The sequence below is a fragment of the Sparus aurata genome, chromosome 21 (genome assembly GCF_900880675.1).
Source record: "Sparus aurata chromosome 21, fSpaAur1.1, whole genome shotgun sequence".
Lineage (NCBI taxonomy): Eukaryota > Metazoa > Chordata > Actinopteri > Spariformes > Sparidae > Sparus > Sparus aurata.
Window position 1 is genome coordinate 3,907,618 of NC_044207.1, and position 25,302 is coordinate 3,932,919.

Sequence of the window (25,302 nt, forward strand, 5' to 3'; positions counted from 1 at the left end):
ATCATTCAACTGAAGAAGCATGTTTTTATGTTTCAAAAACACCCTCTACCCTTTACCTGATCCACTGCCCCCCAACTGCTCGTTTAACATACCTCTGGTAAGAAGTTCAAACAGGATCAAGGATCAAATGTGTTAGACATTTCTTTACCTCCACCACAATTTAACATGTGTGAGTTTGAAGATACAGGAACAGCTCACCAATAAAGGAAAATTCAGACATTATCTACTTACCATCGTGCTGGTGGAAAGTTCCACAGTCCACAATGATGAAAAAAAAATGTGTAATTAAAATGTGTACTTATAACTTTGGGATCTCGGGGCTGAATTGCGATGTAGGTTTCCTGACCCACAGGAGTGTTTGTTAGCAGAGTTACAGCACCACTTTTAGTGTCCCCCTCAAGAATTTGTACTAGAGAGTTATACATTCAATAATAACAATATCATTCAATAATAACAATATCATTACTAATTATAATAATCCTAGAAGACACTTCAACTTCGCAAAATAAATGAAAGAACAAATGAACAAACTTGGGGCCAGAAAAATGACCACAGTGTACTTTATTAAATGAATTTTGGTAGTTTGTGTTGCATTAGATTCAAATAAAAATTTACAAAAATCCCTTATATACAAAAATGTCATTTTGTCTTGTTTATCACTCTTGTTTTATTTTTTCAATAAAATGTACTTTTTCCCTAATGAACGCATTTTAAGCACTTCAGACTTTCATCACACAATGCAACTTACTGAAAAGACCAATATTTTTTTTTGTCTTAAACATTTGTATCTGTTTTTTTTTTTAAATACACCACATACACCACATTTATCATTTTTTTCTGCAGTATGTCGTCATAGTTACAGCCATCATGGTGGCATCAGACCTCTAAAGACACCCTTCACAGTCAGAATTTAAAAAGATCGGAATGTTCTTTTTTAACGCGTACACTTTGCATACATTTATTTACAGATAAGCTTTTAAGTTCATCAGTTCACTATCTGTGGTACTCCTTGTTCAACCAGTTCTCTAAACAGACATCTGTACAGAATGATTATACAAGTGTGACTGGAATCCTATCATTATTCACCCGCTGGTTACTGTGCTTGTGCTAAGGCTGAATGATCTCATCTGGAACAGTTGCTGCTGCACAGATCTCATCCTGACCTTCCAAAGTAAAGACAGTCATTTTCTCTTGGACAGCTTTAATGTAAGAGTTAAGAGTTCATTTGGCGGGTCGGTACGGAACTCTACAGCAGAACTTTGATCCATTATAGCTGGTGAACAGAAACAGCCTGAGGGACACTCACAAGGCCTGTTCACATCTCAGAGAGCTACAGAGGGCAATGAAACACAACAGCTCACGGCTTTGTGCTGGCTATGTGCACAGAGTAATGTGATTGTGGAATTGTTTTTGTTAGTTTCCATTGTGTAGACAGCCACCTGACACCTCCATCAAGTTCTCATCATCCTGACAGTATAGGAGTTGTCCAAAGCCTTTTTAAATGGCACATATTGCCAATGTAAAAATTCCCAATGATTGTTTTCTGATCTGCCTGTGCTTTTGTTACGTTTCAGTAATTAAAACCATTTAGCTAAGGTTGGGGAAAGATTGTCTCATACTGCTGAAGCTTCATATTTTTCCATTGGATTTTTGGATTACTTGGTGGCAAACACAGAGTTTATGGTAAATTCTGTTTAACAAGAAAATCTTCAGTAATAAACAGCACCAATGATTTCTGAAGCCTAAATGAAACCGTCAGAGGTACAAAGGTTAACAGGAGGCTATGAACATATAACACTACTTGTTTGCAACCCTCTTGTCTGGGCAGCCATACTGACCAGTAGCAGTGCGGCAATAAGGGCATGATCCCTCACCGGCTTCCCACCATGCAATACTACAAAGCTGTGCACAGCCCAATTTAGTTGTATGTAGGAAATGTTGTTTTTTTCTGTCATGATCCAATAAATTGCATGTTATTTCTTTACAGTTTTGTCACAACTGATGTGTAAAATGACAACCACAGATGGTCAGCTATGTCCTACTGAGCTTTTAGTCTGAGAGATGTTCAGGCTGGGAGGATGGAGGACCTGCCTGTTGGACACTGACTCAGTCCTAGTATAAGCACAGTAACTGCTGTTGACACATTATGCTATCATGAAAAGTGTAAAAAGAACATACACACAGCACACACACACACACACATACGCACCCGTAAAACACACAGACACACACACACGCGCGCGCGCACACACACACACACACACCAGTAGGCTAACCAGAAAACCAAGCTGTGCTTTCAGTACAGCCTCAAATAATGTCCTGGGTTATGAGGTTGAAATAAAGACAGAAATAGAAATATATTCTCTTTAAGGCAAACAAAACGGAAAGCAGCTTTTAGTTATGACCGGAGTGAGGGAGGGAGTCTGTTGATGTGTCATGTCTTTTTTATGAAACACTTCCTGTGAGCAGGGTACCCACCACCGTTCACATGTTACAGCACCTGGCGACCATCAATTTCCCCTTTTTATGACAGCACTTTGTTTTGTTTTAACACATTAAATCAGTCATTGAAGGTAGACCAAGCCTCTCCTGTTGCTATGGCTTTTTTCAATTAACTTTGCTTAACTGATGAAATATTTAATCTGGGGCTGCGTGAATTAAAACTGTGCACAGGAGCCCAGTGCTGCCATGTGTGTGCATGTTGTAAGACAAGTTAAAGTGAAGAATTACGAGTTGAAGGGTTTAAGCCCATTCAACTGAATGGAATAAGCCTTTCTTGCATTATTGAAGTCTGAATAAAAAATAAGGACAAATTGTCTGAAAGTGAACACTTCATTTCACATTCAATTAAATTCCCATGATATTACCATTACACTGTGCTTTGGAGTACACTGAGTATAATTTCTTAATTGAACATTAAATCTAATTTGGGGAACTCTACAGTTCCTGACTGAGACAGGAAGTTGAGTCTAAGGTGTCACCTGCATTACAGAAGAAGAATGTATTGCCAATGAGAAGGTGGAGGGTATTCTGTTCATGAAACAAACTGAGGTAGCTTTATGTTAAGTATATCTCAGTACACATCATACATATCAGTATACAGCGTATGTTAGTTCATGAGATGGCGATCAGTAAACAATGGCTACACTGGATTTAGGAGACGCTGCAAATAAACATACGTAAAATACTCTGATGTCCCTTTTAAGTAATGTAAGGCTGCATTTACACAGAGTAGCTACAGAGAAGAAACCTGTGATCAGACTTCCTCCATGATCAATCTGTCCGACAAACAAACAGGTCAAGTGAATCTTGTCTGATTGAATAAAAGTAATGGCAATGCTTTAAGTGAGCTTAATAGAGAGGAAAGAAATGCTATCCGTCTGTCTGTCTGTCTGTCTGTCTGTCTAATGTGATACTTACGACACTTTCAGTTAACCTTTGAGTTCTTAGCCTCCCATCATCCACAGCATATATCATACCAAGCTCAAAAGATAAATGTAAAAAAAGAAAACCATACACTGATTAAGAATAAGAATGAACAGATTCTTTCAGGTGAGGATTTTTTCCCTCGTCGTCGGCCCAAAAGACGAGCTATGCATGAGCTCCTGCAGTGCTATGTAAATGCAGCCTTTTACAATGTGTGCCAATCTCTAACTCAAACAGTATTGTGCCACCCTGAAACCTGTGCTTCTTCTACTTAGACAGTTATGAAAAACATCCAGTGTTTACATTACCCACAATGCAACGTGTCCGCCAACAGTTCATTACAAAATTCAGGTGCATCATGCTCAGCCCATTTGCCAGAATAAAATGTTGCCAGTAAACGTTTCTGCCAACTACTGATATGCTCAGATTTGTGCACTTCATACACACCAGATTGACATTTCTCCAACATGTGTCATATCATGTTCACACTACATATTTCACATCAGCGGGTGGAGGAGATGGTGGTTGTAGTTACAGGTGAGAAGGCCGCCAAGCCAACCCCCCGCAGTTAAAGACTGTGTTTCAACATTTGTAAGTGTGACCACTGGATATTTTTAAAGAGACCACGAGGCAAACTGTGTTTTTTAACGAGACCTCAGGACATCTTCAGCTGTGTTTGTGCCAACCAAAGCAGGTATTTTAAGTCAAAACATGATCTTTTCCTAACCCTGACGTCCTGGATGTACTTGATTTTTAATCCTGTCAACCGGCTGCATCATGAACATAGTTGTTCACATATACTAATTGTGTTACTAGCTGATGCCACTCGATGGCACACCTTAGCCTGTCTTCCAAACTCTCCGCCATTATTGTCCCTGCTGTTACTGACCTGCTTATACGGCTTTTGCACCACAATTAGCATACTGACCCCATTCCAACTTCCCGCAGACAAGGCCGCCCATCTGTAATTTTATCTGACGCGCCAGGCTGTACTTCACTGGCGTCACGTTGATGTCACTGTTGTGGCGGAAACAGTGTAACAGAAGAGAAAACAGCAATAGGTCCATTGTGAAAGAAGCGTCTGTAAAACGGTGGATACATTATTTTGAGCATCACAAACCCCCGAAAATGACTCGTTTCACTGTCAGAATTTGAACCATTCAGTCCAACAACATTTGTAAAGTCGAGAAGAGCTACACGATTAAATTATTGTATCCCCCTTCAAGTTAGGCAGGCGCTAAACTGGAAGTTAGCCAGCTCGGTCAGCGGTCCAGGTGTTTTCCTAGCCAGGAAGTCTAGCTTTGTTGGCTTTAAACTCCACAGAGCAGCTTTCATAGGAATGAACAGGATTCAGCCTCCAACAGTGTCCAGTAATAAAACATCTGTGAATCCCATCCCAAATTCCTTATTGACACGCCACCACTGGATTTTGATAATGCGTCATCACTTCACTTGTCAGAGTCTAGTGTGTTCACTTGGGTCTTATGTTTAGATCAAAGCCGAGCCGAGGTGATGAAAACCTGTCTACAGCTGAGTCTATTGACCCAGGTGAAATGTTTACACATTCCTATTGCACACAAAAGCCTGATCTTAGTGGGCTTAAGTGGGATTTCTGACCAGTGGAAAAGGAGTATTACTGATCATATTGCTCCTACACTTCCCCCCCGCCATTCATTCGCAAATTGCGAAGACATAGCGTCAATTGAGGATGTGCGAAATCCTCACTCCAAACGTAGGCAGCCATTACACTGTGTATCTAGCCAGTATATCTTTGGTTCGACTGAGTGGTTTTTGTGCCCAAACCAACCAAACCATAAACACAGCTTTGTCACAACAGAAAACAGAAAAGAGAAAGTGGCAATAAAAAACAATGTAAGGTATGTCAACATATTCAACATATTAGCGGTTTGCAGAAATATTACACTATATTGCCAACACTTCTTCTGGTCATTAGGTTGATTATTGATTATGCCTGAAGCAGCTTATGAAGCCTGGAGCCTTCAGCCTGCAGCAGAGGTGAGGAGCAGCTACACAGGTCTGACATGCTCACTTCTTTCTAACTCCACACCTTCAGTTGTTTTTCATTTTTTAAACTTGTCTTCAGCCCCAACTGATGCTGACTCAAATGACATCATGTGAGGCAATTCATCTGACTTCACACAGCTTCCTCCAGAGCCACAACTGGTTATGTAAATGTACGGGCACAAAATTATCACCCCCAGCTAAATGCTGATAAAATATGCAAGTGGCTGGTAGATTTGAACATGTAATAGCCATTTGGCCGGTGAACAAAAATGTACATTTTGCACCCTGATAACGTATATAACTCTTATGTATAGCCTGTAAACAACTCTTGGCCTTACCTGTTTAAAAAAAGGTAATGAATACTCACTAGTACTTTGAAAAGTAAAAACAAAGTAAACCAAAATCTCAAAATTAAGTACAAGGCAAAAGGATCACTTAAAAGGAGCTGTGGTCGAAACAGCTGAAGCAGCCATTAACCAATAGATGTTCTCTACAAACTTATCAGTACAGTGAAACACTACACACACTGACCAACACACTCACACACACTGTGGTGGCAAGAAGGCAAATAAATCAGATGTTTTGGGACTTTTGCTTCATGGGTCACACTCTGAACAGAAAAGAATAAGACACTAAATCAAGCAGCAAACTCCAAATAAAACCTCGACAAACTTAAAGAACCATACCACTGTGGCTGCTCATTTTAACTACACATTATGCATACACTATACTTTTGCCACTGTTTTCAGATGCAGGCTGTACACTGTCAGATTTTTTGAATGTATTTTACCTGCATCTCCAGACAGGTGTACGTAACTGACAAAAATCAATATCATTTGTGTTCCCTTGATTGCACATCTTCAGCAAGAGTTTTCTACCATACATGTATGTTTACTGTAGGAACAACAATGATCCATTAGAACCTCTAAAAGTACATTCAAATCTCTAATAGAAAACAAAGTGTTTATTTCACAAAATGTGTGGCTGCGACATGAAGAAGATGTGACGTTGGTACGGTGCTTTAAAGTGTGTCCCTAACAGAACACATTGGATCTGTTCATGGAAACAAAAATATGTCCAAATCATGTGAGATCCTCCAGTGTTACTTTTCTTACTCGCCACCACAAACATAACATGATTATTACTAAAATGAACACAAGCCATTTAAACATAGTGAGAAAACTGGATAACATGGAAACACATTGTCCTGGTTTTCTCTGTGTTCTGTATATATTGGGCTACACATGAATCCTCTGCTAAGTGCTAAATATTTGTTATGAAAAATAACAGGATGATCATTTTACTTTATCTTGGATATTAACTGTAAAGACCTGCAACACAGAGAGATGACACCAGCTGACCGCCTGGAGCTGGTTAGGTTATGCCATGATTATCCCATTGACTTGTTTTGTGCTTTTCTCTCAACTTGCCATCCTTAGAAAAAAAACAGACATTGCACTTTTGATGTAAGAAACCAACAAACACAACCTGGAATTGACTTTAGTGCTGTACACTGTAACCATCTCAATAGGATTGCCTTTACTGTAAACATGGTGGATTTGGCTGACAGCTCATCTACAGTATGTGATGATGCCATTGCCAGGGGCGGTTCTAGGGGGGGGGCCAACAGGGGCCAGTGCCCCTGTAACTCTGAGTCCGGACCCCTCTGTGGCCCCCCTGACAGGGAGTCTGCATCAATAATACAATGACAGATTTCTTACAATGATTTTAAACTGAAGGGACAGAAATAAAGTGTATCAGCGCTTTACTACCCAATCAAAATAGTTGAAACTGTAAACACTGTTTTAAGTTCCATTTATCCCTTGTATGAATGAGGGATTTGTCTTTTTTTCCTGGGTTGTATGTGCGCCCCAACAAAAAAGCCGGCCCCAACCTGGCCCCCCTATTAAAACTGGTCTAGAACCGCCACTGGCCATTGCCTCTGGCTTCCCAGCATTCCCTCGGGTAGAGCTGTTTGGGCCTGACTTAAACCGAGAGCTGTTCCTCTACCAGGCCTTCTTCTGGCTTGTCCAGCCGCAGGAGAATAAAGTGGATGAGCTGTGACTGTGGCTCACTCAACGTTGGAAAATCAGAGCCTACTGTGCACAAATCTACACAGAGACGTGGTCTAACATTCTGTATTGAGATGTTGCACTGGATGGGGGGACCTTTTTTAAGCGCTGACAGGACACAGGACTCCAGTATGACGGGAGGAGGAGGGCCCTGTGTCTACATACATAATGCTTGGAGCTCAAACACAGTTAAAGTAGATGGACAGTATTCACCAGATTTCAAATTTCTGATGCTAAGATGTCAACCATATTATCTCCCCAGATAATTCACCAGGGTTTTTATTGTTGGTGTATATATTCCCCCATATGCGAACTCAAAAATTGCACCGCATGAACTGTCTGATGTCATCAGCACGACATGAATAAACAACCACCATTCCACTGTCATGTTCATCTCCCACCACACAGCACCACTATCAACACCAATGACAGCTCATATCAGGAGGAGATCAACAATGTTGCAGAGTGGTGCACGAGAACAATCTACGGCTCAACGTCAGCAAAAGCAAGGAGCTGATAGGTAGCCATCTACAGAGCATCAGGGACGTCAAAGACAGCACCCACCCAGACACAGTCTGTTCACCCTGCTGCCATCTGACAACAGATACAGAAGTACCTGCTGCTGTACCACCAGACTACACAGCAGCTTCACTCCTCAGACTGTGAGACTCCTCAATTCATCACACCGCCAAGGGTCATGTTGTATCAGGAACGATGATAAATTATATTTTGGGATACACTGGCAATCGGCCAGTCAATCGTTAAGGTATGATTGTGTGTCGGCATTATTCAAGTCACTTACTGAAGGATATCCGGATTTCATCTGTTACTCTTCCCAGACCATGATATGTGGTGTGACAGTCAAGTCATCTTTTATAGCGGCACCTCATTTGAAAAAACCTTTTAGTTTGCATTTCTCACTGAGTACTTCCATGCTACCTTGCACCATGCTAACGTGTGTTATGTGGCTGGGTAGAACTATGTTAAAAGCTGTTGGTGGGTTAGCTGGAGGACGAAACCGGAACATGTTCAACGGGAAGTGACGCGTTTAGCAAAGAGCGGGCTTAAAATGAAAACATCAGGTGTACCTTAACTGATTAACTATAGCACAGAGCCCATTGGGCATCCAACCACATGTCCTCCTGGGCTGCTTCTCTAGGTCATACGCCACACACACATACACACACGCGCTCACTTCACCTATTACCAGCACATACACACATAATCACAAAAACACAGAGTTACAATGACTTCAGTACCCTCTACATCATCTCTAAAGTAAAAAATGCTGCATGTTGTATCAGAGTACTGTACATCCTGGTGGTTTGTTTAGTTTGGCTGAGATGGCTGCTTGTCTATGTTTTCTCTCCTTCTCCATCCCCTTCTCATTTCCATTTCCATTCCCTGCGTCATCCTTTCCTGTCGTCTCCTTTTCATTGCTGTCCGGTGCTTTGCTCATCTCTTCTGATCTCCCCTCCACGTTCTCCTCCACAAACAAGCAAAGATCAGTACCGTTGCACAATCAGGTTTATGAGGCTGGACTGAAAGGAGTTGATTGAGCTGCCAGGAAGATTTTTTTCTTGGCATTGTGTGAGTTTGATTTTATTTCGTTATAGGAGAAAGGTCGTGGAGGTCGTGTCTGTCCGTCTTTCACCCCTTCTGTCTTGCTCACTATTCTGCCTTCCAGCCAGGTTTGGTTGATTTGACCCAAACAAAACACTGAGTATAGATGCTACTTTGACTACTGTCTTCATGTAGTTCACTGACCTTCTCACTGTCTCCCAGTGAAGACCAGAATTATCCAAGAGGAATGAGGCCAGAGAATAACTTTTTGGACTAGCCATTTCTAAGTTGTTTCACTCCTCAGGAGCTAGAGGATGTTTCCGAGGAACCTTTTTGGCACTAAGAGAACAGGAGTGATGAGTGCTATCGTGTAGATTTTGATGGGAGTACACGCCCAGTTGTGGCTGCTATGAGATCTTCCAAGTCGTTAACACACTTCCAAAAAAACATGAAAATATACTTGACAGTGTGAAGTGAAATGAGGGACCTTTTCCTCTCCTTCTCACATTGCAGGAAGTTCTGTGTAATTCAGGTGTCATCTGAGTGGATATCTGTTTTAAAACTCATCTGGATGGACATGGAGATTATTTTATCCTGAATTTTTCCAAACAGTGCATCACCGTCTTGTAGGGTCTGAGCAGAGTGTTGAAGCACTCTGCTGGTTTGCATTTAGTCCGTACCAGACAGGATTTCCCTGATGACCGGAAGTAAAAAGAACAACCCTACAAAGAACACATTCAGCAAAATCAACTGCACCTCACACTAACTGCCTCTCTCATAACTGCAAACAGGGTGCTGATGCTGAGGAGCAGAAACAGAAAAGGGGGATTGAGAAATGAAAGGTGTTATTGGTAGTTCTTATTGCCACAGTCCCTGTTGCTGTTTAAGTGATAGCAGGATAATCCTCTGACGGCTGCACCCCAGCATGGGTTCCTAGAGCAGGGTGGAACTATAATGTGGTCTCGTATTCCAACCTCTCCTGCACCAGAGCGTCATCTTTGTACTGCAGCCGTGGAGGAGTCAGGGAGCAGTCTATGGCCAGGATTGCCTTGCGTATACTGCGGTCAAGGACATGGCGCTCCCAGGCTGGGTAGCGGTTCCTACAAAGGTCAATCTTGATGACGGTCTCTTCTAGGCGTGGAGCGCGAGACGATGGGGTGGATGGCACTGTGGGTCGGACCTGAAACACTGGCATACAGCCATCCCGCTCAGAATACTTCCCCATGTCACGCTCCAGGGTTGTGGTGGCACCTCGGTTGGAACGCAGCGAGTTGGTGGCACCTTCAGATGGTAGTGTGGAGAACTGAGCAGTGGGGTCAAGATCGAGACCCTGGCCGCTCGGTGAGCGTCCAAAGCGCGGCCCGTTGGGATGAAAAAAGGCATAGTACATGAGCATGAACACCACGCCGGTGAGGAAACTGCTGAAAATGACGCAGAGTGCTGGTACAGCAAAGGCGTCAGTGGTGAGAGGAGACCGGTAGAGGTACCATAAAGCACTGAGAGCAGCGTTCTCCACCAGGATCACCAGGTAATAGATGAAAAGCCGACACCTGAAACCAAAAACATGACACATGATGAGAAGAAATTAATCAAATAGAGTGAAACTAATTCAGTTATAGTGATAGAATGTAACTAAGTACACTAGCTCAAGTACTTTCCCAATTTTGAGGTACTTTTTCTTCCTACTATTGTATAATTCCACTCCACGACAATTTGGGGGCAAATCCTGAATGTTTTTTTTGTCGCAAGGCAGACAGTAAGGCCTTATACCAATGATGCATGCTCCTACAACTCAGCCCTACCCCTTCATTGTGCACATATGATGCCTAGAGGTAGGATGTCCAGATTCTTGGAGGGGCAGGGTGATGTGTTAGGGCTACATGCTCCTCCAAACAGAGATTTTTTCACAGGCACATTTTCAGGGTTAAGAGAACTATCTGAACTATCTGTCATTTCACTGTATTATTCACCTTTTTAGCATACCACCACCAGTTTGTCTTGGCAGCTAACAACCTATAGCTAAACTAACGTTACATTCTTGATCTATCATTCTTGAGAAATCAAAAGAAATGTAAAGAAGGCCTGCGGGCTGACATGTCAATTAAAGAGAACTGCATATGGAGCAGAGTGTGACCTTTTTTTCACTTTTTAGTCTGCTGTCAGTGATTGGTGTGCATTACCCCCCTATGATAACTCAAGAGAAATCACCACAGCTGAAGACAGCATAGTGGAAATGTCACATCTGCTTTCATAAACACCATCGACAACAGCTGAAGAAATATGACGGTCTTAATCACTGTCACTTTCACTGTAACTCTGTTGAAAACAACACGTAGGCAAACAGATTTGGAGCCTTAGGGTCTGGAAGTGGTTGACACCTGAATTTAACTGTGCTAGTGATGTGCAGATATTGTAGAAAGACTACTAAAAGTGAATCTACTTTTCTTGATGATATTACTGTTAACTGTCTTAAAAAAAAACCCCCACAGAAAAATAAAGACTTTTAATTAAACTCATTTTAAATCCACTGAAATAAATCCCACTCAATGCATCCTCACCTTGTCCGTCCCTCCTTGACGTTAAACCAGGAAAAGATGTAGATTATGCCCACCACCATGTCAAACACAATCTCCTCCCACTTGCTGATGCAGAAGTCTGTCTCACAGTGGACAATCCAGAAGGTCATGATGCACCAGTGCAGGACAATGAAGATGCCAAAGTAGAGTTGGAACACAGAGGCAAACAGGGCGAAGGTGATGACTCTGGCAGCGATGGTAAAGAAGTGCCAGCAGAACTGGATGATGACAGCCAGGTAGCTGATGGGCTTCTTGTCATCGCGGGAATCTCGCAGGGCCTTCTGGTAGGAGGCCAGGGCCCAGGCCAGGGAGACCAGGGAGGCTGCTGCTGTCATACCTGCAACACACCCCGACACAATGACTTCCACATCAGTGCCACATCAGAAATCTATAAAAAATGAATTACAAGTTTTTTTTATAAAGTTTACTTTAAAGAATGACTTTGTAATGCTTGATTTATCGTCTTTTATTCACAATGGATCACTCTATTTCCTCCGTGTTTACATCTGTTCTGTTATCATGTTATCGATCTTCATTGTTTATTTTTATGAAGCACTTTGGCTCAGTGGGTAGAGCTGAGGACTAGTGACCAGAAGGTCACTGGTTCAAATCACTGAGCTACAAGCCGAAGCATCCTTGAGCAAGATGCTGAACCCCAACACTGCTCCTGATGTGCAGTTGGCACCTTCGTGGCAGCCACTGCCATCAGTAAGGGCCCTGCGATGAGCTGGCGTCTCATCCAGGGAGTACCCTGGCCTTCGCCCATAGAGCCACTGGATTTGGCCCCAGTATCCCCGCTCCACCTTGAATAAGGTGGTATAAAAGCGGTAACATCACCCGCGACCCGCATGGATAAAGTGGAAGAAAACGAACGAACGAACGAACGAACTTTGTACAGTATGGTGTGATATGACAGCTATCAATGAATCAAGAAAAGAAATCAAGAAAAAAACGAAAAACTTCTACCCTTAGTGCCAGCAGCTGCGAAACAACGCTTACCAGCTGACTACACATCTAATTCATCTAGTTTCCTCCACCTGGATAGCACACAGCACAGCATGGCACGGCTAAGCACAGGACTGTTCAACTCTGGTCGATGCAATGCATATGTGTCTGTTCACTGTTTGGATGTTACTGTGATCTCAGGTCAGGTTATTGGTAGTTTGCTTTTCTACATGCCTAATTTTGACGTTAGCTGAATGATGCTTCACACAGACTCAGGATCTCTGCATGCAACTAACCATCTACTATAACCTGGCATCACATCACATCACATCACATCACATCACGCACGCACACACACGCATGTTCAGCCTTGGCCTTTTCTCCTATCAGAGAAACAAGTGGTGATCCACCATCTTGGACCTGAGTCCAACCCTTCGATCTGCCACCTTGTAGTCCCCTTTTGATCAAAATCCTTCAACCATTACAGCTGTTGTGGTCATTTTTGCTAATCATTAATTATTACTGAAAGCCAAATTTAACCCCAAATCCCCTATTAATGTTACATGAAGCAATACACTTACATTAAAAAAATGAAAAATACAAAATGTCTTGGGGTGGATGGCACACCAGTTTTAACACTGTCACCTGTGTCATGTTCTGCTACGACATGGATAAAGTCAAACTGTTTAGCATATTACAAATATTGTTCTTCACTGTGGCTGTAAAAAGTTACATCTAGTAACTACTGTTTTCCACGCCAGTTCCAAGTTCAGTATGACAGACACAGACGGAAGCAAAAGCCCCTAAATGTACCCGCTCTTATCCGCAAGAACCAACAGAAACATCTTCATGTACTAACCATGTGATGAGGCGAGGACCCAGTGGATACATTTTATTTGTGATAGAAATGTTCCCACAACAACTGGAAAACTCTAACATGTTTGTGCTACACACTTGACCTTGGACTGCTTTCTCAACGAGGGCCAGCAACGGAAGAAGCAGGATGATCATTAAACCTCAAGCTCAAGGATGAATCGTTATCAAGCTCAAACTTGGAAAATGTAACTTTGACATTTTCCATCTATTGTAACACACTGGCGCAAAGTTGTATTTAGTATCAAGGGACAGTCAAAAGAAAGAGTGTGAACGTTAAGCCTCATTTGAAGCAGAGTAGTAGGTTAGATGTGGGAAACTGTCTTGCCATGTTGCCCTTTGTAGAACTTAGACCTGCAACACAAGCTCAGCTGGCTCTGCTGTTCATGTTACACGAAAGCTCCTTTCGCTCAGTGATCCCTGCGAGTGTATTTGTGTCTTGGTGCCGTATGTAAGAACACTGACCATTGAATTATAATTCCAATTCGTTTAATTGTTGCGGCTGCAGGAACAACAACTTCATGGAAGGACTGGTGAATGAATGCAAAATTATTAGGTGATGTGGATGAAAGAGCTGCTATCTGAAGGAATGTGTGTGTGTGTGTGTGTGTGTGTGTGAGAGAGAGAGAGAGAGAGAGAGAGAGAGAGAGAGAGAGAGAGAGTGTGTGTGTGTTACCTTGCACAGCCTGCAGCTTGTGTGTCTGTATGATGATGCACAGCTGCAGCACCAGTTGTGGAGCGCTCTCCAGAAAGGTGGCCAGAAGATGCAGCATGCTCACATCTGCAAACTCATACACCATCCTCCAGTAGTAACGCCAGCGCTCCGTCTCAGCACTCTGACGACTCCGAACACCCAGGTAGATGGCGTGGAAATACCTAGAGGAAATGGAGACGAAGATCACACCTCAGCATCAACCAGACTACCAGACTAACTAATGTTTTGTACGAACAAACACAATCGTAGAAAGAATGAATTTAGTCCATCTGCTGAATGAGCAGTTAAAGCTAGGGCTGGTCAGTGAATCTTAAATCATTTTTTTTAACATCATGACAGCACTCAACAAGTCAAATGCTCTGAAAAATAAAAGAAAAAAAATCCAGCTCCAGTGGATGTTGCAGGACTCAAATAAGCCCAAACTACTGTTTCACTCGGTCATATAAAAAGACTGGAAAGGCTACCTGTCTGTCTTCCTGTCTGCACGCACTCATTGCGTTCCGTTGATTTCCGCTCCTTCCTGTTCATTTGTTTGCTCATAGAAAATTCCCACACATAAATATCACCCCAACAAAGCTTTCTGATTATCTTATCAAGACAGTCGTCATTGGGAGTTCCTTTTGTTTGCAATGGGTGCTAAAGACAAATTTACAAAACATGGTATAAAGTCATTTGGGACTATAGCTGAGGATTAAGTTGCAATGTCCCTTTTTGGCTGCACCAATTTGTCATACTGGTATATGCTGTTCGTGTTTCTGTAAGCTTATCTTCTAGGCAGCTGCCAGGTTAGTGTAAGCAGCCAATCACCCTAAAATACATTGCTAGACACGTGTTGCCAGCAAAACCATTTGATGTGTGGCCCATTTTTAATCAGTTATTAGAAGTTGAATCATCTTAAACTTTTCAGCGGAAAGGGCACAGTTGTACTTCTTTTAAATTTGATATGATGGCCAGGTGCCCATGCATTATGCACAGGCGCACCACACTTCCCAAAGTGTAGTTGCGTCTGTAGCGGTGAGTCTCTGTGTGATCTGGGCTTCAGGGTAACTTTCCACTATCACCATGCAGGCTCCTAGTTCTGAGGCAGTTGTTGTTGTTGTGTAATGATGGGAATTTTGAAAAGGGTAACATACAGATGGCAGAAGGGAGGAGAATGCCAACTGATATAGTCAGACAATGGCAGGTTCATACCCAGAGTCTATAATCAATAGGTCAGAAGAGCATGTGAGTAACATATGGTTGGGTTCTAAGCTTTGGTTCTAAGTTGCTGCTTAGCTTTACTCAATTTAACCCTCATTTCACAAATCTAACTTTTCCTATTTTAAATTAAAAGCAGAAGGAAACAGCGAGAGCAGATTTCAAACACAAAATCAGGATCACACTCATCAAGCTTGTAATGTACTTACAAATATTTCAGACTGTGGTTTGTAGGTTAAGCATGGCTTGAATTTGACTGAATTAATTCTAACTTGCTGCACATTTGTCTCTAAAAACTTTCAGGACAGATGAAAATCAACTTTATTTGTGGAGAGACTTAAAACAGACCCTCTAATATACAGTTTGTAGTATATATTTCCATCATGCAGTTTCATTAGAAAAGGCTGGATTGCAACAGGGACACTGCTTGAGCAGCACACATACTGCAGCTTCTGGCAATCCAAAGCCAACTGCACCTCTCCAGACCTGATGCAAGAGCTTATTTAATGAAGTGAATTCGTTATTACTTTTCAGTCTGTCCGTGGCCTACATTTTGCTGTGTCGCTCTCTGTCACTCTTCAAAATTCATTTCCATTCTCTCTCTCGCTCTATCTCTGAGATATCACCAACACATGGCAGTCATTTAGCAGCAGGCTAATGGGCTGTGAAATTAACTTCCACTGTCAATAAAGAAATTTGGGAATTAAATTTGGGCTGAGGGCATTAAAGCTGCAGCCTGTACATGGACAGATGGACCTGACACATTTGTCAATGTGTGTGTTGCTGCTGGTCTTTGTAAGTCTACAGATACAGATCAGACAAACCTACAACTCAGGCTACATCTGCACTGAAACTGGAGGCGCCCCAGTTCGAACTGTTTCACTCACATCTACTGCAAAGAAAAGTCGAGTCATTCGGTCTCATTTACAGCCTTCAAGTGAGGCCATCACCATCAGTACTGCCAACATTACCATGGCAATGCTACGTTTCATGCACAGTACACATTTCCTGCCAATACAAGCGTTTGGGCAAGCAAATCTGGTTATTCAGATGATTTGCATTTTATGAAGCAGTTATAAGTTCACCATGGATCTCAGATGACCAGATTTTATCTGCACTATTGTATGTATGTATGGCACTGAACCATTTGTCCATGAACTGAGCGTGGAACTGGCTTGTATGTGGTATTATATCCTGAGAGCACACAAGTTAGCAAAATACAGCGCACACAATTCATTTATGTAAAGATATAAAAGTATTACATGTATTACAATAATGTAATGCTAACTAAATGAAGAAGCATGAAGAGCAGCTACTGTTGATTCAGGTGAACATTTAACCACCTCTGGACTGACTGACACATTGACATATCAAGAGCTCAGTGAATAAAGGTTTATTTTCGATGGCAACACGTCTTTGTGTTTGTGTGTGTGTGTGTGTGTGTGTGTGTGTGTGTGTGTGTGTGTGTGTGTGTGTGTGTGCATGTGTGTGTGCATGTACTCCTGATTTCCCATCAAGGGCTGGTAACTGTTTAAGCTCAATGATGGACTGATCCCAGTTGTCCCCTACCCGAGCTCAAATTTGAGGCAGAATGACGTTTGGCTCTTTTATGTTGTTGTTGTTCTTTTTATTTTATGTTGTTTATTTCCCAAATTAGTCTGCTACACATTGAGACACACTGAACAACAGAAGCAGTATGTTGGAAGTAGTTAACTGACGCATGTTTTTGTGGAGCTGTGGAACCAGAGTTAGGTTACACATATATTGTTTGTGTGTGTGCCTAAAGAATTCACAGAGAACAGGCAGGCGTGTTGAATACATTTCTATCATGCAACTGGCACAACAATGGAAAAATACAAACATCTGAGAGTGAAGAAGGTTCACCAACAAGGATGTCTGCTAACTGCAGAGGACATTCTGTTGCTGAAATCATCAACACACCATAATTTGTGTTCCATGTCATGCCTCACACACACACACACACACACACACACACACACACACAGCGGGAGTGGGTTTTCTTCATTAGAACACCAGCAGAACAAGGCATGTTTTATCAAAACACTGGCGCCCTCTAGTGTTGGCTTTAAAAATGATGTTAAATCTGACAGCAATGCCCTCCTCCCCCAGCAGCTCTGATCATGACACTGAAAATGAAACTCTTTCCGCAAAACTTGCAAACATGCAAGAGACTCTTGCTTTAACATACGGTCAGACACAAACCTATGCTATTAGAATACTATCAAAGATGATTGATTAGCGAGTCTTAAGATGGGGGTTTCCATGAAAAATGTGACACACAAAATTGTCTCACCAAAAAAAAACCATTACAATGCCATTCTCTCTACTGTGTCTTTCCCAAAATCTTCAAAAATTCAGATAACTGACTTATAATTGGGAATGTAAATGAGTGGTAGTCTTGACTTGCTATTAGAGTGTTATCACATTTACCTGGACAGAGATCATGTCCACAACTTGACAGTCCTACAACCCTGTGAACCCTGATGGCAGCCAGTCTTTCAAAGCAGCCAGTGTGTGTGGCTGGGTTTATTCGCTAATTGTGAGATCAATATACACAAGTGTGAGTGCTGACACAGATGAGTCTGTTTCTGCAAATAAGACTGGACTGGACATTTGTTCAAATGTTCACAATTTTAAGAAAGGTGAATTATGACGTTCACTTAAATTGTTACATAACTAACTTTCTTTTAACTCTTGTTTGGCCTCCACTTATCCTGAAGAAAGCCCCTTTAGCTGCTAGATGTTCCACTGCGTTAACTAGGTTGTCTCTGAGTCTGTGTGTTGGCTGTTGCTGTTTGGTGCAAAACATGTAGTGTGCAGCATCAGTGAGAGATATTTTGGTTTGTTTTTTTAAATTAAAAAAAGGGTGTCCACTGGTGGCTGAAAAGAGCACCAAGACTTTAAAAAAAACTATAAAGTTTCAAGCTGTACAACCAAATAGAGATCTAGAAGAAACTAAGTTTTAACTGGAGAGAAAATATCTGTACAAGCAACCCATTTACATCAGGCTTTATACCATTTGACTCAAAACATTCATTTGTGCAGGTTAAAGCTATATTGATGTATATTCTTTGCCCCAATAACATAAAAAATATACTGTACTACTTTATGTTGCTCACTTAGCAGCAAATTTCCCCAACAACCAACTGAAAACCTCAGACTTGCACCACTGCTGCAGGACCCTAGATCTCTGTCAGATGACCTGGATAACCTCTCATCCTCACACAATAGGGTAAAGACAGCAATTCTGTAAAGCAAACGCTACAGTGAAACCTCTCAAACATACTCTGCTTGTGGGTGATTGTACCATTGCAGTCTAGACAGCATATGAGCCTTTATAGTACCAAATAAACTGCTTGCAGTATATTACAAGACTATGAATCTACCGATCACACTCAGCTCCTAGTATGTTTCTCAGAGGCCTTCTACCAGCAGTCAGAGGAGGAAGTGAGAGATTCAGCAGACTGTTGGCACTGAACATGTGGCTTTCACTGCATGTACCCTCCATTCAGCGCATTGACAATTCAACCTTTTTGTGGGACATCATGAGTCAGAGCCAAGAAAGAGTCAGAGTCTCTAACTTACATGCCAATTAACACCTGTGAGGATTCACTTTCTACACCCCCCAACAACCCTAACCAGTTCTCCCTCCACTCATGTCACCCTCTCCCACTCCTCTACCTGTCTAGGTCACTGACGAGATGAAAAAGCTGATTACAGCTGGGAACAAACTTACTGCCTGCCCGATGCTTATAAATTCTCCCCTAACTTCACTGTGGTGTCCACCTCCACCATTGGCTTTAAGTCCACGGCCAGCCTTGACATGTGTCTCAGTTACCATGCCATGTTCAGTCTGCTCAGGGACTCCAACTAATTCTACAAAGGCAGCTCTGCTAAATGTTTGATCTCTTACCAACCGCTCCTTCTTAATTGATTACCTTACCAACCTTGATTCTATACTTGGGACTGAATGATTGCTAGCTACTAGTCGCAGGGTTCCCGTTTGAGTAAATCCCTCCAAAGTTTCATTTTATGAATGTTAGAGAGTTGCTATGTTTAAAGACTAATTTTGATGCAAGCAGTTGTCATGTAGTGATTGTGCCTCCTTTGAATACCTCTGCCCTGAGTCTCAACTGATTTGGACTACTTTGTCATAACTGCCGATTCTCACATTCATTGATAATTACCAAGAACGAAACTGCCAGGATGGTTTGTTGTCTATTTGAAACTTTCATTTTCACCTGTGAAAGGGCCCACACATAATCAATGAGACACACTGGATTTGGTTATTAGCAAGGTGTTGTCAGGTATTAAAGCTTTATGGCCATGTCTCTCTTTTTTTTTTTGTTTTTTTTGTTTTTATGTCTGTGTCTCTGATTGCCCAAACCAGATCCATTTCTATCAACAAAAAGTTAGTTGTCTTTTTATGGGAGCTATGACCATGACAACAGGCTTAATATCAGATCGAGTTGATTCGGTCATTTATCATTCTGACCATAAAACTCTTAAAGGTAATGACAGCATTGCTCCTGAAAAGGTCACGACTCTGGTAAGGTAAAGCAACCCCCATGCATGAATACTGATTCAGGCAAAACATTAGATTTGGTTCTGCTAGATTTTGGAGTATCATTGATACTTGACCATAAGTTTCTTCTTGGCAGACTGGTGGGTGAGATTATCCGACACACAACCCAACTGAATATGATCATATCTCAGAGACAGGGCCTATGTTGTTGACATCTGTCGTCATAAATCTGAGGGAGTCACCATGACAAGTGGAGTCCCCCAGGGTTTGATTCTTGGGCCACTATGATTCAATCCGTAGATGTTCCTCTAGGTCAAATCATACATGACAATAACATTGCTTTCTACAGTTAGAGAGACAAAGCAGACTGACTCTTTCCTCAAGTCATCATGGTCCCTAACAGGCTTTATTAAAGCTTAGAACAAGTAAATAGCCTCACAGAGCTCCTTTCCTTAAAATAATGACAAGATGGAGCAAGGTCATTATGGTGTCTTGTCTGGTCTTCCCAAAAGTAACGTTAAACAATATCAGCTCATTCAGAACACTGCAAAAACGGAGGAGAACTGGGCCCATTAAACACAATAAAGCAAGAGGAAGCTGCTGTAGGCGGCTAATACTGCACTTTTATTTCATTTGTTGCATTTGGGGGAGTTACAACTTACTGTCTTATGGTATAATCTATTTAATTGCATTATATTTTGTTGTATGTATTTTATTCCATTATTTTTGTTGTTCATTGTACTTAATTTAATCAATTTATAAACAAAGGTAACAAAATATTCATTAATGAACTGATTTTATCCTGGTTTTAAGTGGTTATTGTTTTTTAAATGTCATTCTAATGCTCTATTTTGCCTATGTAAATCATTTTATAAATAAATAGAGGAAAGGGTATGAATGCCAACTCCAGCTGTTATTTGTTTTTTTGCCATCTAGCCAGATATTAGAACCAGCACAGTTTGGGCTACTATCAGCCTCTCTAACCTTAGGCTAAATACTGACCAAGATGCCAACCTATTATTTGTACCCTAATATAGCAAGGCAAAATCAGCCCTGAATGCTGGTGACTGGCTAACTGAAGCCATGCAGGAAAACACTGGGTTACGCCCAGAGAGTGAGTGTACTGTCCTGTGTAACTCCTTTATACATTAACATTGTTCACAGGTCATACTGCTGCATATGTGAAATAAGTAGCATAAAGCCTTTAGTGGTGAAATGAAATCTGATAAGTTGCCTTCTGTGATGTCACTCACTAGCTGAGTTGCACTGTGGGTAATGTAGGCACTAGGTTTGAAAATTAAATAATGTATGAAATAAAAAAGATGAAAATGTCTGGTTCTGTTCTATTGATTTTGATCCTTTGTTTTTTAACTGTCCATAATGAGTCCCCACAATGCAATTTGGCCACTGAGTGACATCACAGGGGGCAGTTTATCAGATAACATGCAGCTTTCTTTGGAGCCATTAAAAGCTTTCTACACACTGATGTGTAAAACTAGCGGAGGTACCCTTCAATAAATGGAACTCTCAACTCAACCATAGATATGCTCTCACGTTTGTTTTCAATCACATATCAACACTGATGGACTAGACGAGTTAAAAATTATGAACTTGCATGAACAAACATTAATTCTGTAATTAACTGTTTACAGCTGTAAAGTTTACAATGAATAGTTATGGCACTCATGGATATACATGCTGTACTGTACGTCACAATGCACATTTGAAGTCCATGTATACAACTGTGTATGTCCAGGCCAGGACAGGTCGGGGAGACAGTAATATTTTGGCTGCAACCAGGGCTGTTGCTCCAACTGAGGACCCTGAGGTCAGCCATGGAAATACTTTGCCATGCAGGGTAATAGTCACTGACTACATCAACTTAAATTTTAAATGTAGGCCTCCCACTCCAGTAGTCATTTATAGGCAGTATACTTGTAGTACCTCAGTTTAATACTGATAGACTATAGATTTCTTTTTGAAGAGCTTTGGACATTCCCCATCCACTGTCCAAACGATGGCATGCAATGCACATCGAGTGCCTTGACTCAGTGCAGACAGTAACAGTATTTAATGCGACAAAATTGACTTAACAACCAGCTTCCAGCACAACACAGAAGTTCCACGGATCATCTTTAACGCCAAATTCACAAGATGACACAAATGGTTTAGAAATTGCCATAGTTTTTTTTAGCAAAGTTTAATACTTTCCTCCTCACTCAACAACGCACAAATCATGTGATATGTAATGGTAATCTGGGGATATGAAGGTACTAGTTCAATGATTAGTTGAAACAGCGCATTCCCAAACTTTTGGTACCAATATTGGCAGATTAAGAGAACCCACAAATTTGTCATTTGCATTACAGTGATACAAATGGAGATCAGACAGTGTGTAATCCATCCTGCCTGCTGTTGTGGGTTCTTCTTTGTTTCACAGAGGACGACAGTTGAGTAGGCGGTCCTTCAACGTGGCCCCGGACAGTGTTCACACTGTGAAAATAGTGAGGTCACGTGTGGCCCCGACCACCTCTTAATGTAGGAGTGATCAGATGCCCACCTGTACTTAGAGCTGATCAATTTTGACAGCATCACTCAGGATGCATGTTGATACCAGGTCTGAACAGCTTAATAGGCAAAAGTCTATTCATTCCATGCGAAGGAAGGAAATGACAAAAAAAAAATCTTGCAATGTGAAAGAAAGTGAGAGAAATTCCAGGATCCATCCCGTCATCTGGATCTACAGCAAAAGTTACTGTGGTCTATTCTGAGAGCCATCTCCTGTTCAAGTTTTATACAAATCTGCTCAGTAGTTTGGGTTTTTTTGACAAACCAACCAACCAACAAACCAACCAACCAACAAACCAATGGACACGGGCGAAAACATAACCTCCTTGGTGGAGGTAATTACTAGCTACTTATCAAATATTAATATATTATATGCAAAGCATTAGCTCTGCCTATAAAATATGTACTTACACATTAAAGAAGTAGAATATTCTTCTCTAAATTGTGTTAATGTCTTGTGAAAATACCAACAGTCATCCCTATAATATTGTCAAACTATTGATATTGAGGTCATCGGTGGGGGAGTCTTCTGTAGTCCTAAAACCTGTAAACCACTTAGTATTTTTGCACATCGGGTTCCCTCTTCTTTGTAGAATAGTTCTTTGAATTGTTTTCAGATTAAATGTCTGAAATAAGGTGCGTTGCTGAAGATATTAACCCATTTTGTTCTATGACATAAAACACAATGGCGTTTGCTAACAAGTGCCTAAATGAAACTACAGAGGTTGTCAGGGACATTAAACGTCATCACAGCGATGACGTGTGTGTGCGTGTGTGTGTATACATACATACCAATATATACCAAACCATATATATATATATATATATATTTATATATACACACACACAGACTAAATGAATGAATGACTGTGGGCTAGCTGTTGTCAATCACCATGTGTATCTTGAGTTAAGATTTATTCAGATTCATGACTCCACCCAGAAGCTGTTTAGCCAACCATGGAACTTCTCTCCAATGGCACCAAAAGGGGATATACCCTCTGCACCAGCAGCATTACTGTGTGACATCATTTGTGACTGACAGGCCAGCCGGGCCAACTCCCTGTGTTTCTTACACAACATGGAAAGTATTCCTGTTCATGTTATCTCTGTGACCTGGAAGCCTCCCACAGCATCACGGCCCCTGCAGAGAGGGGCATGCTAAAGATGGCAGTTGGTAGCCCTGCTGTAGGGGTTGGCATCATACGGGGACCACCGTGGTGTGATGAGTGCCTACTGTCAGAGAAGACCTGTGCTCAGTCATTCATTTATTCCACACACATAAACACACACACCATCATCTATAGCCATCACAAGGCCTCCATCACAGCCACCATCCTACCTCCATATCTGGCCCAGCTGGAGGATGTGGATGACGGACTGGCCGAACCAGACACAGAAGGAGTAGTAGGCCGATCGTTTCCTGCTCCTGCTGCCCACCGCGGTGCTCGCGGTGCTGTTGGTCGTGGTGTTCTTGCTGGCGGTCGACGCCTGTCTCTGCGGCGTGGCCGGGTGGTGCTGAGCGGTAACGTCGCCGTGTGAGGCTGAGCCGCTCAGCAGCTTATTCCCATCCATGTGAGCGCATTCGGCGGCGGATTCCGTTCCGTCCTCGGTGCTGAAGTCGTGGACGAACCATCTAAAGCTAAAGAGCTGGACCGAGAAGGAGCCGAGCACCACGAAGAAGAGCGTCAGGCCGAACCACCAGTAGTCGCGGCGGAGGTAGTAGTCAACCGACAGCCACACGTCGGTGCCTACATCGGCCAGATACACGGCCACTGCGGCCACGATCCACAGGCAGTCCCACACCGTGTATTTCTGCTGCTCCCTGCCCAGGCGAAGGCACGTCGAGTTGGAGCCTCCCCCGCCGCAGCACCGTGACTCCCCGTTGGCAAAGTCCCCGTCCCCGGTGCCCGCAGAGTCGGGCTGGGCGCCCGGGTGGAGCCCCTGCACCGAGCCGGAGTGCTCCGAGTTCTGCAGGGGGGTGAAGGCCACGTCGCTCTTCTTCATCTTCAAGACCCCGTCCGATTTGGCCGCCATTATTAGAAGCTTGTAATATTCCTACTCTATTATTTTTCCTCCGTTCCTCCCCTCCTCTCCTCTTCTCCTCTCCCCCTGCCTCTCTCCGTCGACACCCTTCTGCGCGTCTCTCCTACTCCTCCTCCTTTCTGGGCAGGATTAGCTCCTCTGTGCTGCCGCCTGATCATAATACAGAATAAGCACAAAAAAGAAGAGTGAACGTAGCCCCGAGCCCGCTCCGGTATGTCGGTCCATATCACGTCTTTATTGGACTTGTGCTTCGGTTGATGATTAGCTCACATCCAGCAGGCAGCAGGGGGTTTCCGCTGTTTCCTCCACCGGCTGACAGCTTACCTGAACGGTTAGGCTTCTGCGGTTTGTCACTCTTTGCACTGGACGAGTGCTGATGCTGGGCCAGATGTTTGCAACAGACACGGAATCAGGAGCGAAGGAAAAAGGGGAAGGCTGCAGCCATCTGCTTCTTCCATGGCACAGACTGAAAACTATGACATCATCCTCCCCTCTCTCCCTCTCTCGCTGAATCTCTCCCTCTCTCTACCTGTCTGTCTCTCCACCGTTTGAGCTGCCATACAGCTCAAAGTCAAGACTGCTGTCGTTAAAATCCCTATTGAGGGCCAAAGTGATCTGCCATGTGACTCAGAAAAACAAAAAGTGGAAGCTGTCCGGAGTCCTCAGGGTGCAGACTGGTTTCCAGCACCATGGACAGATCCTCATGTTACACTCACTCAGCAGCTTCTGCAGAAACTTGAACTTCACACTCGT

General features: G+C 42.5%; 1 protein-coding gene across 1 annotated transcript; it reads right to left on the minus strand.

Annotated features, from left to right (window-relative positions):
* Positions 1–531: 531 nt before the first annotated feature.
* On the minus strand, positions 532–25,302 carry xkr4 (XK related 4). Its single transcript, XM_030402542.1, has 5 exons — positions 24,874–25,302; positions 23,846–24,699; positions 14,157–14,356; positions 11,645–11,999; positions 532–10,636 (listed from the first exon to the last, which is right to left on the minus strand). The coding sequence occupies exons 2-5, from the start codon at positions 24,538–24,540 to the stop codon at positions 10,036–10,038; spliced, it is 1,851 nt and encodes a 616-aa protein (XP_030258402.1). The 5' UTR covers positions 24,541–24,699; positions 24,874–25,302; the 3' UTR covers positions 532–10,035.

Bases quoted from the DNA above. Each gene is read 5' to 3' on its own strand.
- xkr4 (XM_030402542.1), bottom strand. From the start codon at position 24,540: ATGGCGGCCAAATCGGACGGGGTCTTGAAGATGAAGAAGAGCGACGTG. The intron at 12,000-14,156 runs GTAACACACACA...GGTGTGTTGCAG, and splicing joins CAAGCTGCAGGCTGTGCAAG to GTATGACAGCAGCAGCCTCC. The intron at 10,637-11,644 runs GTGAGGATGCAT...TTTTGGTTTCAG, and splicing joins GTCAAGGAGGGACGGACAAG to GTGTCGGCTTTTCATCTATT.